Here is a 19,517-nt window from a genome sequence, read left to right as displayed (position 1 = left end):
AGTAATTAACGCCTGTAGAGGATTAATGGCACTAGCATTGTTGAGCTGAAGGAGAAGAGTGGATGAGGGACGACACCTTTGAAATCTCTTGGAAAAGTGTATGAGGCAGGTCGAGTGAGATGAGAAGTGTTAATTAACCTAAATCAGTGGACGAGAACACATACAAGGCCTGTCAGCTTTTGGGACACATGCTTACGATATTCCTGTTGACAATTAAAAAAGAGAGAGATTAGGATGAGAGTTCAGTAGGTCGCTGGTGAGATAGGGAGAGTCCTTTATGTAAGCGTATTTAATTGGGAGGGGGTGCAGATGGTGAACAGGGAGATGTGAGCGGCTCACATTATGAATGATCATAACACGTAAACATTGCCTTAAAGTCATTAGTCAGTGCATAAATGGACTTTGAACAAGCACATTTGTCTCTGAGCAGTCATCCTGCTCACAAACGCTATTAGACTGAATCACCTGTCTATCGCGCCATCATCAGCACCATGGACAGCTACAGCCCATGCAAATGGGAATTCTTCTGCATCTGTGTTATGTGGATTGTACGTGGCATAAGATGAAATTGTTATGCACTGGACACGGTCCTATACATGTGTTTATACAGAGAGAGGCAGTGCTGTAATAATATTTGCACCTCCTCTTATCTCTGCTGCGGTAATCCATGCTGGGAAAACAAACAAGCAGCCATGAAACAAACGGGCAAGCATTTTGGAGGGGAGGCATACACACGCGTCCACAGGATGCGTCAGAAGTAAATTCAGTGGCAATGACCTCCCGCAGTGGCATATTTGGTTTTCCGCTTGATGAAGCAACTGCATGATTTATCCGGTTTTATCCAACTGCTCTGTATAGTCTTTCATGCTAACAAGTGGGGAAAGGTCACGAGAGAGATGTTAAGGATTGACAAGAAAGTGCATAGGCCGCCCTTATTGTAATCATTTACAAAAATATTGTAGAGAACAATGCCGTTTAGCCATTTGGACAATTCTTAACATGTTTACAGTATAAGATCAATATATCTGTCAATTAATTTGTTCTGTATGCCAGTGATTTTCAAAGAGTTGTTTGAGTACCACTATGTGGGATCTTGCCTCTCTCTAGTGCAGTGTGAAAGAATCACTGAATTAAATACAAATAAAAATTACATTTCAAATAATTACCATAGAGTTCAGTTGAAATGAACTTTTAAGGACAACACAACACATTTGCACTTAATGATTAAGATTTCCCTTCTCTGTGTATACAATGTAATTAACTGAATCATTATTCCAGTACACTTTTTTCATTTTCAAATTTTAAGTGCAGAATTTTTGTTGAAATGTGGAAAACATTACAGTGGACAACTGAAGAATATACTTATCACTTGAAAGTCAGTTTCTGCCTAAAACCTTTTGAATTATATGAATCACCAAAAACGTTTTTATGATGTCAGAATAACACTAACAATTAATTTAACATTTAATATTGATCGTTATGGTTTTATTCGGAGAGTGTCAGATTATTTTTTTGAGGCACTACTTGGTATAAATAATTGAGAACCATTGCTGGTGTGATGTAACAGATTTTTAAATTGGGGTAAAAGCGACTAAAGATTACTACCTTTATTCAGTTTCAGTATTTGAATCATGAAACAGTCACAGAATGGCAGCTTTTGAACATTAAAAAAATAAATAAATAAAAAATAAAAAAAGCATCTTTGCGATAGCAAGCACCTTCAGACCACTTTTTAAGGAACCAACTTGCAGTCCTGAGCTGCTTCTCATTGCCAATTCCGAACATTTCACGATGCAACGCACCTAAGTCGGGGATTTTTTATTGCTGTTTCCTGTGACTAGCATATAAAGCGCACAGTAAATCGTAACGAGATGTTGTGCGCTTGGATAGTCCAACCATAACATGATGGAAACGAAATTATCATTCCATATTACTGTGTAGACTCTGAACGTCGGAGAAAGTGGGTAAACTGAGCTTTGTAGTAACTCCTTAAGTGGTGAGAAACTTTCTTGAGTGTGATCAAATGTACTGTTATCTTTCCTACACATTTTAGGCTTTAACCAGCTTGCATCATTATCAATATTAATGTGTGTACCTGGTGTGTCAACGACATATATTTTTTTTGGTCGAACTACTTCACATGAGCTTTTCAATGAGCGGAGAGAGTTTGTTTTCTACAACTTGGACCGCCATCTTGACTTGACATGTCATTTTCACGTAAAGCCGGAATTGAGGGCTGACCTCCACGGTCTTATCTTCAATTGGATCTAGAAATCCCCTGTTTACATTAATTTTCACATAGTCCTCTGAGGGAAACTGTAACTACAACGTGGCCAGAGACAAAAATCAAATCATCGATTGTTTTTACATTCTGCTGTCTTGTGGACAATGAAGTGACACAAATGAAAGACATTTCCGAGGCATTTCAATGAGAACAAAAGGAAGAATTAAGCAAATTAATCTATTTCTCAAACTAAATTTTCTACAGCTGCAATCAATGCCTCACATCTTTAAAAATATATTAATGAGGTCTAGTTGGGATTTTCAAAGATACCAACACCTACCATTTTAAGTTTTAATTTAAAGTGTCAGTATGATGCAAAACAGACACGTCACTGTAATCGACACTCAAAAACCGCATTTAGGTAATATTTCTATGTCAGGTTGTTGCACACAATTTCAATTTGCTAGTTTAACACAGCAGTATGTTCAATGTTAGGTTGAAGATATATTTTATCCCATATTTTACTCTATTAGTATTGCAAAAGAATTGTTCCACAGCGTGACCTATGTTTGACCATATGGATGAGAAGACTTCAAGAGAAGCGGATGCCTGAAGACTGGATCAACGTCTGCAACATCAAAGGAGGTGTGCCGATACACACCTCTGAAACAAAAGGACTGAGACTTTAGTGCCAGAGCACTAAAAGGCATATCTGCCTTTTCAATCAGTAAATGACTGCCATTGATGTCTGTCTTTCCTCTTGTGTCTGAAATGTTTACATGTTCCTGCTGGTGCTCCCCCCTTCATTCTTTAGAGTAAATACATTGTATTGTTAGGGACTTCCCTAATAAAATAGAGGGCTCGGCGGAGTGTGCTCCAGAACGAAGTTGGAGATGTAACTGAGCACATCTCCGTTCGTTCTCCTCGCGAGTAAAAGATCAACTCTTGTCTTCCTTTCATTCATTTTGCCTATGTTCAGTGAATGCTTAGGCGATTGAACCTGACATCCAATATGGACTTTTATATTGAACAAAAAAAATGTCAAAGCAGCTTGCCATGAAAACAAGTCAAGTCAAATTTAATAATAATAAGAAACAATAAATACCACTCTCTTACATTGTCAATCAAAACTAAGTTATAGAAAAAAATGTAATTGAATATCTGAAAGGAAAGATATGCATTACAAAGAAAATTTCTTATTTCATTTATAACCGACTGCTTCACTTTGATCACTATTGTGTTAAATCAAAGCAGATAGTATAAGTATCACCTTGATGCTGAGAGGACCTTTGTAACCCTTCTGGACTCAACAAGACTCATCTTTAGTTGGAAAATGTTTTTAATAGGTTAAACCACATTATGACTGGTTGAAAGAACTAAAATCTATCATGTCCTTCAGAAAACAGACACCCAAACCTGGATGTTGGTCTGTCCAAGATCCAAACCACTCTGAAAAGTATCAGTGACTTGTAGCTTTGATGAAACTACATTTTAAATGCCAATACTCGCTTTGTTATACATACACTTACAATGTAATTACAGGTATCTTCTTGAAGAGTTTAATATTAATAAAGAAATAGCAATCAAATGTTATTCTATACAAACAAGCAAAGCCCAAAGAATGAAAGAGTTTGTTAGAGTACGAAAACACATTTCAAGCCTAAAATTTTTTTCTAGTGAAGCAGAGGTTATATTCATACAATGTATTAAGCAAAATAAGTAATACTTCGAAACTTGAAAGTAAATGAGGAGCAAGGATACTCAAATATACTACAATAAATTACACAACACTATATATGCAAAACATTTCTTTTGAAAAGAATGCCTAATTTACATTTGTTTTTGTAGCTGAGACACATACTTAACAAACTAGTTCATGTAGGAATGTGTGTTAGTATAAATTGTCCGGTATTTTGGAGATACTCATGTGGACCTGTATTCGAGTACTGTTTCAATTGATTTGCGTGAAGCTGTCGGAAAAGAACTACGGTAAAAATACTTCATCATAAGAAGCAATGAGAAACATGTATAAAATATCAATAATAGCAATACTGCTGTTTTCTGCTTCTTCAACAACTCATCTCCATCTGCGATGAGCTGTGACATCCCATAGCTCCAACAGATCAAAATAGAAAGAGCTTACCATACAAATCCAACTGTAAAAACGTGATTATTAGTTCTTTCAAGGAAAATCCCAAAAAAGCCATGGTGTAAAATGAGTCTTTTTTTTTGCCTGCCATTGCAGAACATGAGTGTGAAAATGAGTGTTCTTAAGACTTCCTGTTATGACAGAGCAAAGGCAGGATGCTGTAGCGTGCTTGGAACGGAAAAAAAAAACCATATCCTATATTATCTAAACATCCTACATGTATGTCTCTTTAAGTATATCACCAAGTTATACCCGTGTGGTGGAGTGAGTGCTTGGCAGGCCTGCAGAGCTGTAGCCAGCGGGGAAGGTGCTGTACGGACTCATGTTGGAAAGTCCCATTAGTGAGTTGGGGATCATGGTGATGTTGTTGGGTGTCATCAACGGAATGTCGTCAGGAGAGCGGCGCTGGCTGAGAGTGTAGTCCAAGGTAGGAGACACGTGAATAGGATTGTGGAGGGCCTCGCACTGGTTCCTGGACAGGGTCTCATCTACAGTGGCAGCGTGGCTCACGTTGTTACCTTTGCTGTCATGTTGAGGACTGGGCTGCTGCGATGTTTCCTGACGGCTGCGTTTGTCTTTGCGGTAGTAGAGAGCGGCGAAGGCAAGCACGTTGAGGAAGAGCAGAGAAGCTCCGACCGCGATGGTGACGCTGAGCTCTGTGGAGTAATCTCTGGGGTTGGGCATGATCAGAGGACCCATCTCTCTCCCGCTTTCATCACCGTTGAGACCCGTGGACACGGGAGGCCGGCCGGTGCCTCCGGATCGCTTGCCGGCTGATTGGGTGGGATCCAGTGGTGTGACCTTGGTGGTGGTGGAGGAGTAATGGAACATGTCGTGGAGATTGTAGAGATGGGGCACGAGGTGCTTCCAAAAGGCCACCTTGGTGGCGCGGTAGTGATCACGGATGCGAGGCTTGAGGCCGATGTGCAGGTACAGCTGGTCGTAGGGGTCGTACTTGGACCAGGCCACCTCCTCAAAGCGGTTGGCTTTGGTGTGGATGAACTTGGTATCCTGCGGTACGGGTTTGTTGGGATCCCTAAGGATACAACATTGACACAAATACAACAAATGATGAACAAATACCGCATGTAATTTCGATACATGACAAGAAATGACGGAACCTCCAAATTCAGCCAAAATGTGCTCGGAAAATTATTCCTTAAAAGAGAAAAACTAACTTTAAAGTTTAAAATGTCATCAGGAGTGACAGTGAAAAATAATACCCTATTTCACAGAGTGACTGTTTAATAAAACTTTATCTGAAAAGTCATTTTGAAAAATTGCTTAATCCACAGTAATTGGGCTGACATCTTACTTAACATCTAGACCAAAAAGGAGTACTCTGCGACATGGAGTTTTCTTTCTTTTGGTAATTTCGTAGTCGTGAGCTGGTTCAAATGGGCGTTTGCGCCGTTGTTGGCGTTAACACAGCTGACTAGAGTGAAAAGGGCTCCTTTCGTTCCCCTTGTATTCAGCGCAGGAGAGGCGCGGGGTCTACATGGCAAAAGCAGATTCGCTGGAGTCCGTGAAGGATATCAGCACGCACAAGTGTGTTCATTAGGAAATGCAAAAAGATCTGGCCTGATATAAAGTTGGCAGCTGTGAAATAAGTGCTTGGAGACCACCTTCATCTGTATGTGACAACAACTCACATACATAGAAGTGCTTTTTACAAATATTAAGGCTGATACATTAACACTACATTCAATGAATCAATTATATTCAACAATTCAGAGGGATTGTCCCACGCCGTTGTCATATTCGTGAATGAAATATGATGGCATCCACACAGGTCAAAATGTGAATCTGTCAGCCTGAGCTTCTATTAAATTCACCAAAATCACATTACACCACCTCCGCCGTAACTTAGACCTACTTGTCGCTCGTTTAATGTCAAGTATACCTTGCATCACCAAATGATCAGGAGCACCGGGGGCGTGTAATAGAAAACGGACTTGGGTTGCCAGAACACAGAGCTCAGCATAACGTGGTCTGCCATATGTCCAAACACAGCAAACAAGGTCTACCCCAGCACAAAAATGAAGATGCGCGAGTTACATGCGTGCCTGTCTACGAAAATGGAGACCTTGGTGTTATTACAGTAACACATAATATTTATGTTTGTTTGAACATACAAAATATGGACAAAAATATTAGCTCAGCCTATAAATTAGTTGTTTATCGATTGTGGATTGGGCATCGGCCTATTTCAGGCATCACCAAATGGCAGACCGCGGTCCGGATCCGGACCGACAGATGGTTCGGACCGGACTTATGGCCAATCTATGATGATTTTTTTTCAGGGCGCATTCGCAAACGTTGACGCAGTAATTTTAGTTAATACGGAAAAGGCGTCACTGATTTGAGCCAATCAAATCTTTTGTTTACGATCCACTGCCAATTGCGCAGCAGACCGGAAGAGAGTGCTGCTGATTGTATGCCTTGCTAAAAAGTTATCAAGGTCGATGCGTGTTGTTTTAAATGAATGGACGGAGAAATTTAGTTTCGTTATGGCTGTAGCCGATTCAAAACCAGTGTGCATCATATGCTCCGAAACCGTCGCAACATTGCGAAGCGCCACTACAAAACAAAGCACCGCCCTTTTGTGCAAAATTATCCGCTGAAGTTTGAGGTGAGCGCACGCAAAAACATCGAACTTCGAGTGCAGTATAACAGATTTTTACATTTTAATGTTCACTAAAAGTATCATGGATTTTGGGGAAACATAAAAAAAACATTCAGTGATGGGGAAGTTGTGAAGGACTGCTTAAATGCGGTTGCACAAACATAATTTATAAAGGAAAACACAAAGCCCAGATGTGTGAAATAATCTACCAAATCCCAATGGCCCTGACTCCGTTCCAACACAGATTTAAGTGACTAGCAGGGCAGTCACAAACTCATTTTTCTCATTAAGAGAAGTTAAAAATATTCCAAAGAAAAGGTGGTGTCAAACCTCATTTTGAATTAGTTTTTCATGAGGACAGCCATTTTTTTAGGCTGATAACACTTGGATTTAAGAAAAAAAGGTAAAAGATGTTAACTTAATGCTTAGCACTTGATATATTTCTGCTGGAGATATTTTACTGTTTTTTCTGGAAGTGGCACCCTTAAGTTCCTGGAGCCACATTTTCTTGTATGTGAAATAAACGCCTTATATTTGTTTGACTGGCAAAGGTCTTTAATGGGAACATTGCTAAATATTTAGTATATGAGTGTGCTCTGTTGAAAATGACTAAATATTGAAACTATATAAAAATGTGAACATAGGCTAGACATTTTGGGAAGTTGGACTTTGGTTCGGACCTTTTAATTGGAAGAAATTTTAGTCGTGGACCTCTGTGACTTTTAATTGAATACCTCAGGCCTATATGGTCCAGCTGCATCTTAAGTATTGATCTTACCTTGACGTGGACAATTAAATGTTTTCAACTTCGTGGGAACAGTTTGGGGAGGCCATTTTCCATTCCAGCTTGGACGAGATCCTCCAATAATTTATCATTGTGTTTGCACACAGTTCCATTGAAGGTGTGCGGTGAGTGTTAATTGGTGTTTTATGAAGATTTAAGCGTTCAATAGAAGCAAATAAACATGGTCGACTTGCACTTAAAAAACATTCAATGTTAATTATAACCTAGTATCTTGTTTTAGAGCAAGGACAGGAAAGTACAAAGCATGATGTCTGTGGTTGTGGGATGCCAGTTGCATCAGGAAGAGGAGTGCTGCCCGCTCATGTGTGTACATATGACCTCGCCTAAGGACAAAAAGGCAGACATACTGCAAAAAAGTGGTCATTAGGTGGTTATTTGAGCTGTCTCCCTGCATGAATTTATTAAATTATATCTCTCAGTATTGCCAAATTGCTAGTGCGTTCTCCTGTCTACTTATGGGTTAACATATTTTTCCTTTGACATCGATGAAGAGACCGGGCCAAGTGCAAAGCTGTTTTTGCACATCTATTTTGAACTTGCAGGATCAGTGTTGGCATAATCAAGACAAGCAGAAACGTGAAAAAGTAGGATGGGGATTGTGTAACATCACTGCCTCTACTCAAGAGCTCAGCATTCCCTTGATGCTCCTCACCTACACACTGCTCACTACTCAAATATGGACAAAGTATAATCAAATAGGAAGTAAATGATTGATTTCTTGCATTGAAATAATAGACAGTAATTGGTTTAAAAAAATGGTGCCTCACTACTTAGCCACAGTTGATGGGGAACCAACAAGAACAACGGGAGATAAGACTGCAAGAAATGACAGCGAGAGTTAAGACACGGTTGAATTAGGCACACTATTTCCTGGCAAATGCTACAGTCTTTTAATCAGGGTGATGAAGTAGCGCAAGTTAAAAGGTCCAAAGTCTTGAAATAAAAAAAGAGCTGCGCAATCGTAATCAGACAATTTAGGAGCGCTGGAGTCTTAAGTGAAATTGTGACATGCTAACTTTTGCAACTGGGACATATTTGGCGCCTTGGTCTCTTACTCACCCACTCTTGGCAAAGTTGGTCCAGTATGTCATAACCACGGCGCTGAGCATGATATCGTTCCTGGAGAAGTTGCAGGGAAACAAGTCAGTTGGCCCGATCATGGGGATCCCGAAGACGTAGGGCACCTCGTCGCCATGTGCTGAGTCGGACCACACGGGCTTCATAAGGCTCTGGCAGTGGTGGTAGAAGGCGTAGAAGTAGGTCGGCGAGCCGTAGCGGGCGTGCAGATCGGCAGTCACCACTGAGGGTTCGACCCATTGGTGGTCTGTGAACAGAGCCACCAGAGTCTTGCGCCTGGTTTCTGGATTGTCCTTATCAGCCCAGTCTGTGTACATGAACTTAATTGTCTCCCTCAGCGTGTCCTTGCCCTCGGGGTAGCCGTACAAACTGTCCACAAAGTCGGATATGACAAAGTCAAAGTCGCTTCCGGACACACCGTCCTCCAGGTCCATCACGTTCTCCACAAAACGCAGCCCCTCACCCTGATTGACCCCAAGCATTATGTCATAGTTGAGGAACTCTCCCTGCTCCATCAGTATCTCAGGGTCGTCGGGGATCACATCCCCGTCGATTACCGGTCCAAAAGCCACACGGTACTGGGCGGGCTGGATGTCTTGCTCCACTAGCTCCTTTGCAGTCTTCTTTTGCAGACAGGAGACCATGTCCACAGTGTCCAGCACGTTGCAGCCCACCCTCTCAGCCAGCATACGAGTGTACTTGACCGGCTGATAGTTGACTGCCCAGCTGGAGAGCGCAGAACCGCTTTGAATGATGGCTCGATGGAACAAACCTGGGAAAACAGAATTCCGTAGAAAAAACACAAGGGATGCCAAAGAAACAGTGATTAGTGCTTTTATCTTATCTGCATGAGTTGTATTATCATTTGGCAGCACATTGACATTGACCAAGTGTGAGGTAAGCTTGACCCACCTTATTTTGAGTAATAAATCTACTTTAAGAATACTCACATTAGCTTTTTTTAACACAAACGTCCTAGATTCATCGTTAGACCCATAGCAACGCCTTAACAACGAAAATGCTTTTGTTTGGCAATTACGTCACACAAAGAACCACGAGCTGTCAGTCGCCATTCTAATGCATTGCTTATTGTCCGGTGAACTGCTTAACTGCCATAATTGTTGCGTTAATCTGCAAAATGCCTCGGCGCTGTGTGGCGATGCACTGTTTGCATTCTGGGAAGCTTCTGAGTGCCACCCCCCCAAAAAATATAGCACTAAATGGACCAATTTCGTTCTGGCAAATAGAGGGAATTTCAAGCCAGTGTCGACGAGTGCTCTTCGCCACAAGCATTTCGAAAATCTCTGCTTTCTCAACAGTTTTGCCTATGATTAAGGGTTCTCAAAAAGGTAGGTGTGGTTACAATGCATTTTGAAAAACATGTTGTTCGTTGCGTGTATTGTGACAGCTTGTGTGTGACTGATGGCTGTGATCGCTGAATGAGGACGGGGTGTAGGGGTGTGTGTGTGTGTGTGTGTATCCCCTCGGACATATATATATCTCCTCATTAGGGTCGCGGGGGGTGCTGGAGCCTATTCCAGCTGTCTTTGGGCAGTAGGCGGGGTACACCCTGAATTGGTTGCCAGCCAATCACAGGTCACACACAGACAAACAATCTGCGCTCACACTCATGCCTAGGGGCAATTTAGAGTGTCCAATTAACCTGCCATGCATGTTTTTGGAATGTGGGAGGAAACCCACGCAGGCACGGGGAGAACATGCAAACTCCACCCAGGAAGGCCGGAGATGGAATCGATCTCACGACCTCTGCACTGTGAAGCAATTGTGCTAACCAGTCACACACCATGCCGCCCTAATCGTTTAGTCATCTTTTTCAATTCATAATTTGTCCTAATGCTCGGAATATCAGTTGCTCAGTACATTTTTGTAGTACTCCATGAAAGGGGCCTGATTATCTGTTGAATCAAAATCAAGTATTTGGTTTTACTAATTTGGAAAACTGTTCAATATTTTTGAAGAACGGAGCTGTAATCGAACCCACGACCTCCGTATTGAGAGGTCATCGTGCTAACTAACTGGGCAACCGTGCCGCCCCATATATATATATATATATATATATATATATATATATATATATATATATATATATATATATATATATATATATATATATATATATATATATATATATATATATATATATATATATATATATATATATATATATATATATATATATATATATATATATATATATATATATCACTTTTTTTTTTCAAGCAAAAAACTTTCTGGTGGACAGCAAAAGACTCTTAACTCGCTGACAATTTCGGCTGTTCGGTAATGTCAGAGCTGTCACACTTCCCTGTGACGTGTCTTAAAACAGCTGATCGGGTCGGAGAACCTTCAAATTAAGGCTCCCCGAGCTGATCAAAGCTGCTTTCTGTCCCGCCACACGGAAGTGTGACAACTCTGACGAAGATTGAAGTGACAGCTGAACTGTCAGCGAGGTAAAAATTTTTTGCTCTCCACCAGAAAAAGATTTTTTTTCTGAAAAACAGAAAACTTGAAACCTATTGAAAACGAAGACGAGATGCACGCCATCACGGTACATATTTTTAGCACTTCATCCAGCCTCTATCAGTGTAGTTTCCACTCCACGTCCGGTTCAGTCGAAATATTTTCATTCTTATGAGCATATGGCTCGTACATTTATGGTCATATGAACATAATTCCAACAGGCTCCTCTTCCTCCAACTCTTCCACTACATGGATCCTCTCAAATACATTTGATATTTCGCTTTCCGAGTCAATTTCTGACTTGCCTAATACACTTTCAATTGTGAGCTCTGCCATATTCCTTTGGTATGACGTCACACTTTCGGGCTTGTCGCTTCGGGAAAAGTATTATTTTGGCAATATACTAAATTAAAAAAAAACTGTCATGCTTTATTATTTGTATTATGTGTAATTACTTTACTTGTGACGCAAATAAATTTGATTTGCCATTTAATGAACTTACCTCACACTTGGTCTATAAGGACACTGTAACATTAGAATTGTTAGTTCGAGTTGATGTTGCTTAGGGGACGGATTGGAGTCAGGGAATGGGCGAGAGGAAGCGACGTTTTCCCAATGTTATGGGACCAGAGCAACTTACTGTACTGGATTGTTAGGAAATTAATAAAAGTGAAGTAAGCAAATGAATGCTTTAATCGTCCACTCTGTATGGTATGTGAGAATGGAATGAATGAATGGAGTGAAACAGACACTTTGTCCTTACTGATTTCAAGTGATGGCTATATAGTGAGTATATATGAAAGGCTTGTAACGGAACATAATATAGTTACACTCCTTGTCATGAACATTGGATATTAGTTGTGAATATTGCACAGCTGGGCCTCGCTGATAGGAAGCTGCAAGTAGAAATGAATTGATGAAGAAGAATGATTGCCCCGTCGTGTTCATTTTAATGATGTAAATAATAATACATCACTCTGTCGATCCCTGTGCTTGATTCATGTGCTGTCACTGTTGAGTGCAGTAATGATCAGTTTGCAACGTTGTTTCGCGGCAAGTTTCCCCTTCATTGGTTATTCACAGATGTACCGCGGCATCAAAATCTTTGATTTTACGCCTCTAACAAGCTGCATACCACACACCCTGCTGCCCACTGTGCGACGGGAAAGAATTGCATGTTGATATTGATAAATACAGAAGCTCTTGTGTTGAATCTTTATATGCACAGCAATGCCTCCATCTTAGGGAAGTCCGTATTTGGCAGCAAAATATGACAAGTGATAGATATCAAGTCACAAAAGGCTTGTCAAGGTTAAGTCGCACGAGTCACTGGAAGAAGACTGCGGCAACAATGACGCTTTCTTCCAACGTTCCTGTCATTTATTTACATTTTCAGGCCACTGGCTATCGTGTCTGCTTCAAAGAGCTCTTGAGGCCTTTGTGCGTCTGCTGCAGTCCAGCCAGGGCATCAAATAGAAAACTCACAAAGCACTTGCTGCAGCCTCCGTGGATGGCATTGATGAAAACACCATTCCAGCCCCTCTTGTGATTCTGGTCAGCTTCAATGAGAGGACAGCAGCTCCCAGTAGGCAACAAGTTTGGAAATACACTACATGGATTTGAGCAAGCAGATTTGGATAAGTGCGCGCAATTTTTTTAGAGGTTCTTATTATCGTTATCTCTGAGATCACATATAATTTTCATGTGGTTGTGCCAGTGATTTTCTATGTTTAAAAACAAGAATAAAGCTATAACGATGAATATTTTTGCAGTGTACTTTATAATACAGATGTTGGGTGTGCTTTTCCGGCAGCGCCGGAAAAGCAGGAGTGGACTCTAGAAATGCAGGCTCAGAGAAGAGAGATTCGTGATCAAGGAATTTATTACTCCAATTGAAAAATCTATATACAAAAACAAATCAATACAAACAATCACGCGGTACCGAAAGTGTAACATAAATCGCTGGTGGAAAACTCACACCAGGAAAACAACGCGGAAAACAGAAAACGCTTGCAAAAGGCAAGGAACATAAACCAAACGAAAATCGCTTACCACCAAAGGGTAAGATGAGCCAATTGGCGAGCAAACACGGCCGAGAAGGACAAAGGCTGGGTGCATAGTCAATGGGCGGAAACGAGGTCGAGAAACACGTAAAGCAGTTAACAAGAATGGCGAGAGTAAACACTTGGAACATGGACATGAGCACAAGGGAATAATCCGACGCTGAGATGTCAGCGTGGCGCGTTTAAATAGCAAGGTAATCATGGTATCAATGGGCAACAGGTGCGTGGCAGGTGGGCGCGTCTCTCCAGCCGTGACGACAAGACAGGAAACAGGTGCTGGAGTGAACGCCCCCACGTCAGCTGAGCAGACAACAACAAAAACATGAGGCATGACAGAAACGGATCATGACAGTACCCCCCCTCCCCCCTTAACGGACGCCTCCTGGCGGACCACCTGGCTTGCCCGGGTGCTTAGCGTGGAAATCCCGAATAAGCGAGAGACACATGATCCAGGAGCGGGGGACCCATTGACGCTCCTCCGGACCATAGCCTTCCCAATCAACCAGTTACTGGAACCCCCTGCCCTGCACCTAGAGTCCAAGATCTCCCGCACCGTGTACACAGGACCACCATCGATGATTCTCGGCGGCGGAGGTGGGGTGGATGGAGGAACCAGAGGGCATGATGAGACCGTCTTGAGCAGGGACACGTGGAAAACCGGGTGGACTTTCATGGTGGGAGGAAGCTTGAGCTTTACAGAAACGGGGTTAATGACTGAGTCCACCTCTAGCGGACCCACAAAGCATGGACCCAGTTAGCGGAACGTTCCGGCCAAATTGAGGTCGCGGGTGGACAGCCATACCTTATCGCCGGGCTTGTATGTCGGGGCCGGGCGTCGACGGCGATCAGCGATCCGCCGATTGCGTTCGGAGGTGCGGGACAAGGCCGACCTGGCCTCCCGCCAAACGCGATGTGCCCGCTTCAGGTGGAGCTGGACGGAGGGGACCTCGACCACCCCCCCCTGAGATGGGAACAGCGGCGGATGGTAGCCGTAGGCGGTCATGAAGGGCGAACGCCCCGTGGCCGACGAGACCAGCGTGTTGTGTGCGTATTCCACCCATGGTAGATGGTCGGCACACGAAGACGGCCGATCGGGGCAAACGCACCGTAAGGCGGCTTCCAGGTCCTGGTTGGTCCTCTCGGATTGTCCGTTGGACTGAGGGTGGTAACCGGAGGATAGGCTCGACGAGGCCCCCAGGGACCGGCAGAAGCGCTTCCATACCTGTGACACGAATTGCGGTCCTCGGTCGGACACCAAGTTGGTGGGTATTCCGTGAAGCCTGAAAACATGAAGCACAAGCAGGTTGGCAGTCTCTAGGGCCGACGGAAGCTTAGGCAGGGCAATGAAATGAGCAGACTTGGGGAAGCGATCAACGACGGTGAGTATGACGGAGTTGCCCCTAGAGACAGGCAGACCTGTGACAAAGTCCAGTGCTATGTGAGACCAGGGTCGTGGGGGTATCGGTAAGGGATGCAGGAGTCCCGCTGGAGGTTGATGCGACGCTTTACTTGACACGCAGGCGAGGCATGCCTTGACGAGGTCCGTGATGTCCTTTCCCATCTGCGGCCCCCAGAAGCGTTGAGCGATGAGCCCGAGGGTACGGCGGACACCGGGATGGCATGCCACTCTGGAGGAATGGCCCCACTTCAGCACCTCGGAGCGCAACTGGACCGGCACAAATAACCGGCCTTCAGGACAACCGGACGGAGTGCCGGCCTCATCCTGTACCCCCTGGATCCGCTGCTCGATCTCCCACCGCAAGGCTCCTACCAGGCGGTGGTCTGGTACCACGCTTTCGGGTCCTGGTCCCTTCTCGACCGGGTCATGGATGCGTGACAGGGCGTCTGGCTTGGTGTTTCTGGACCCCGGGCGATAGGTTAATGTATAATTGAAGCGGCTGAGGAGCAAAGACCATCGGGCCAGACGTGGGTTGAGTCTCTTAACAGTTTGAATATATGCAAGGTTCTTGTGGTCGGTGTACACGGTGAACGGTTCGTGGGCGCCCTCCAACCAGTGTCTCCATTCTTGTAGGGCGAGAACTATGGCCAGCAGTTCCCAGTTGCCCACATCGTAGTTGGCCTCAGCCGGACTGAGGCGGCGGGAGAAGAAGGCGCAGGGATGGAGCTTCTGGTCGACTGGGGAACGCTGTGACAGCACCGCCCCCACTCCTGAATCGGATGCGTCCACCTCTACAATGAAGACATTTCGGGGTTAGGATGACGCAGTACCAGCGGGCTGGTGAAGGCACGTTTAAGACTATTAAAGGCGGTGTCGGCCTCTTGATCCCACGTAAAACGAGTCTTGACTGACGTAAGACGAGTAAGGGGTAACGCACGCCGACTGTAGTCCTTAATGAAGCGACGGTAGAAATTCGCGAAACCCAAAAAGCGCTGCAGCTGCTTTCAGTTGGTGGGAGTCGACCATTCCAACACGGCGCGAGTCTTGCCTTAATCTGCCCCTCCTCCACGATGAACCCTAGAAATTGGACAGAGCTGGTGTGGAACTCACACTTTTCGGCCTTGACGTAGAGTCTGTTTTCTAATAACCGCTGCAGTATGGCCCGGACATGTTGGTGGTGTTCCTCCACTGAGCACGAGACAATTAATATGTCGTCAAGATACACAAAACAACAGACATTGAGCATGTCGCGTAATACGTCGTTGATGAGACTTTGAAAAACAGCGGGGGCGTTGGTCAAGCCGAACGGCATTACTAGATACTCAAAGTGCCCTAGGGGTGTCTTGAATGCGGTCTTCCACTCGTCCCCCTCCCGAATCCTCACTAAGTGATATGCGGAATGTAAGTCGAGTTTTGAGAAAATGGTGGCCGATTGCAGCGGAGCGAAAGCGGAGTCCAATAATGGCAGCGGGTAGCGGTTCTTGACGGTGATGTCGTTTAACCTCTTGTAGTCTACACACGGACGTAAAGTCTTATCTTTCTTCTCCACAAAGAAGAACCCCGACCCCACCGGGGACTTCGAAGGTCTAATCAATCCGGCCGCGAGGGAGTTGGTTATGTATTCCCTCATTGCCGCTTGCTCGGGCAGGGAGACTTTATACAAGCGGGTGGCTGGCAGGGTCGAATCCGGGATTAGCTCGATGGCGCAATCGTAAGGACGGTGTGGCGGTAGGGACTGAGCCCTATCCTTGCTAAACACTGCACGGAGGTCATGATAATTCTCGGGTACGTTGTCTAAACAAATCTGTTCGGGGGGCGCGACCCGGGTCCTTAGCCTCTCTTAGGCCGAGCGTAGGCAATGCGCGTAACAGTGAGGACTCCAATTATCTATGGACAATCTGCCCCAATCGATCGCCGGTTGATGACACCTCAACCAGGGTAGCCCAAGAACAATCGGAGCTGCTCGCGAGGGCATGACAAAAAATGACCGTTTCTCCACGTGGTTACCTGATAACTTTAAGGTTAAGGGTTGCGTTACCCATCTGACGTCTGCCAGGAGCCACCCGTCTAGATCGCAAACTCTCTCAGACTTCTCTAATTCCTCGACCGCGCAACCTAACTTGGCGATCAACCCAGGATCGATGAAGCAGTCGTCCACTCCCGAATCGACCAGGGCCCGTATTCGGATACTGGTCCCCGTTCCTATTATCTCGCCGTCTACCTCGAGTCTTTTCGGTTCCTTGGGTTGAATGTCCCTGAGACCCTGGATCTCGACGTCCGAGCCCTCCTCCCGGGAGTCGGGAGGGTCGAGGTGGTCGGCAGTCGACTTACAAAGTTCTCTGGTCGTATCTGGAGACGACCGGCGTGAGGGGCGTGTGGGGCAAGAATAGACCCGGTGACCCGGTGAGCCGCAGTAGAAGGAGGAACCCGACTGGAACCGTCGCTGCCGTTCCGTAGTATCCAGCCGCCCCCCTCCCAGCTGCAACGGTTCGTCGGAGGAATGGGAAACCGGAACCGGAGGATGCGCTGGCTCCCGACGTGGCCGCTCCGCTCCCCTCTCCCGGTGTCTCTCTCGCAGGCGGTTGTCTAGGCGGATCGCTAGACCGATGAGCTCCTCCAGGGACGCCGTATCCTCACGGACGGCGAGCTCGTCTTTCAGAGCAGAACTGAGCCCACGACGGAACAATGTTCGTAGAGCACAGTCATTGAAGCCGCTCTCCGCAGCGCGAATGCGGAAGGCGATCGAGTAGTCGGCCACCGATCGGTTGCCTTGAGTGCAGTCAAGAAGTTCACCCCCCGCCTCCTCTCCCTGAACCGGGTGATGAAACACTCGCTCAAACTCCGTCAAGAACGCCGTAAAAGACGACCGGAGGTCCGGTCGATCGTTGCTCACAGCCATGGCCCAAGCGCTAGCTTGGCCAGTCAAAAGACTCATCATGAACGCCACCTTAGAACTGTCGTGAGCATACGTGAGTGGTTGTTGGTCGAAAATTAGGCGACACTGATGGGTGAACTGCCCGCAAAGACCGGGTTTCCCTCCATAACGGGACGGGTGTGGCAAATTTGGTTCCCGCCCTGGGAAAACGGGCAGGGAAGTACTGGTCGTAGCGACCATCGGGTCGGAACCCGGGGCATTGCTCGGCAGGAGACTACCAAGGTGGGCGTCCAGATTCTCAAGGCGGTGGGCCAGCTGGCCGACGGCGCTGCGGAGGTCCGCGAGCTCCGTCGACTGCTGCCCCACCTGTCGTCCTTGGCTGGCCAGAGCTCTATAGATCTTCTCGGTGTCTGCAGAGTCCATGGTCGGATTATTCTGTTGGGTGTGCTTTTCCGGCAGTGGACTCTAGAAACGCAGGCTCAGGGAAGAGAGATTCGTGATGAAGGAATTTATTACTCCAATAGAAAAATCTATATACAAAAACAAATCTTTTCGAACAATCACGCGGTACCGAAAGTGTAACATAAATCGCTGGTGGAAAACTCACACCAGGAAAACAACACGGAAAACAGAAAACGCTTGCAAAAGGCAAGGAACATAAACCAAACGAAAATCGCTTACCACCCAAGGGTAAGATTAGCCAATTGGCGAGCAAACACGGCCGAGAAGGACAAAGGCTGGGTGCATAGTCAATGGGCGGAAACGAGGTCGAGAAACACGTAAAGCAGTTAACAAGAATGGCGAGAGTAAACACTTGGAACATGGACATGAGCACAAGGGAATAATCCGACGCTGAGACGTCAGCGCGGCACGTTTAAATAGCAAGGTAATCATGGTATCAATGGGCAACAGTTGCGTGGCAGGTGGGTGCGTCTCTCCAGCCGTGACGACAAGACAGGAAACAGGTGCTGGAGTGAACGCCCCCACGTCAGCTGAGCAAACAACAACAAAAACATGAGGCATGACAGAAACGGATCATGACAACAGGCTTTGACATTTCAAAATGCTTTGAGGTTAGAATCAATATCAACTATGAAGTGCAAAACAAGAGCTTTACATTCATCCATTTCTAAAAAAAAAAAAAAAAAATGAAGCTCATTCCAGATAATTTCTTACAAGTGAAAAGATTAAACGGAAGATAATGAACACAAGTATTTCAAATAATGTCATTATGGATCAGGTGTCACCAATATGGTGCCCACGGGCACCAGGTCATTAAAAATAGCTCACCACATTAAAAAATGTAAAGACATGAAGAGATTTATAGATGAAGTGCAATAATGGTGCAGTACTTATCTGTTCACTACCTCGTTAAATAGGAATGTAATTATTAATTGAAATGTTTTTTAAAATCGATCTGAACTGCTTAAAATATGCATCGCTGTAAAAATGAAAGAATCGATATGGAAATTTTCTCCATAAAAGGATTTATAATGACAACAGTCCAATCTATTGTATATTTATTTATTTTCATGATTAGGTTTGGCACTAACAAAACACTGAAAAGACAAAATGTAGTTATGTCAGTCAAAATGATCATTCATTTACAAGTATTTTTGTAAAGCTACAAAAGGTTACTCTTTGTAACAAGGACAAAATGCAAATGTTGAAATAAAAACATGCATTTTTATTTTTATTCATTTATTTTGAAAAAAAAAATCAAACCGAATTGAAATTGGGAACTGAAAATCGAATCAAATCAGGGCTTGAGTGAATCGTTACATCCCTATTGTTAAATTATTGTGAGAAATCGATATG

General features: G+C 44.5%; 1 protein-coding gene across 1 annotated transcript in view; it reads right to left on the bottom strand.

Moving 5' to 3' along the window:
- Positions 1–3,275: 3,275 nt before the first annotated feature.
- Positions 3,276–19,517, bottom strand: part of nlgn3b (neuroligin 3b) — a 32,796-nt gene continuing 16,554 nt past the window's right edge. Inside the window, exons 6-7 of the mRNA XM_088279242.1 lie at positions 8,864–9,653; positions 3,276–5,409 (exon numbers count right to left, since the gene is read on the bottom strand). Of these exons, the coding sequence (XP_088135368.1) occupies positions 4,620–5,409; positions 8,864–9,653 (1,580 nt within the window). The 3' untranslated portion in view covers positions 3,276–4,619. The remainder of the gene's footprint in view (positions 5,410–8,863; positions 9,654–19,517) is intronic.

The sequence above is a fragment of the Idiotropiscis lumnitzeri genome, chromosome 17 (assembly GCF_059441095.1).
Source record: "Idiotropiscis lumnitzeri isolate Australia: NSW breed Sydney's pygmy pipehorse chromosome 17, RoL_Ilum_1.0, whole genome shotgun sequence".
NCBI lineage: Eukaryota > Metazoa > Chordata > Actinopteri > Syngnathiformes > Syngnathidae > Idiotropiscis > Idiotropiscis lumnitzeri.
The sequence above is the reverse complement of the archived record's forward strand: the minus strand, read 5'-3'. Positions and strand labels throughout refer to the sequence as shown.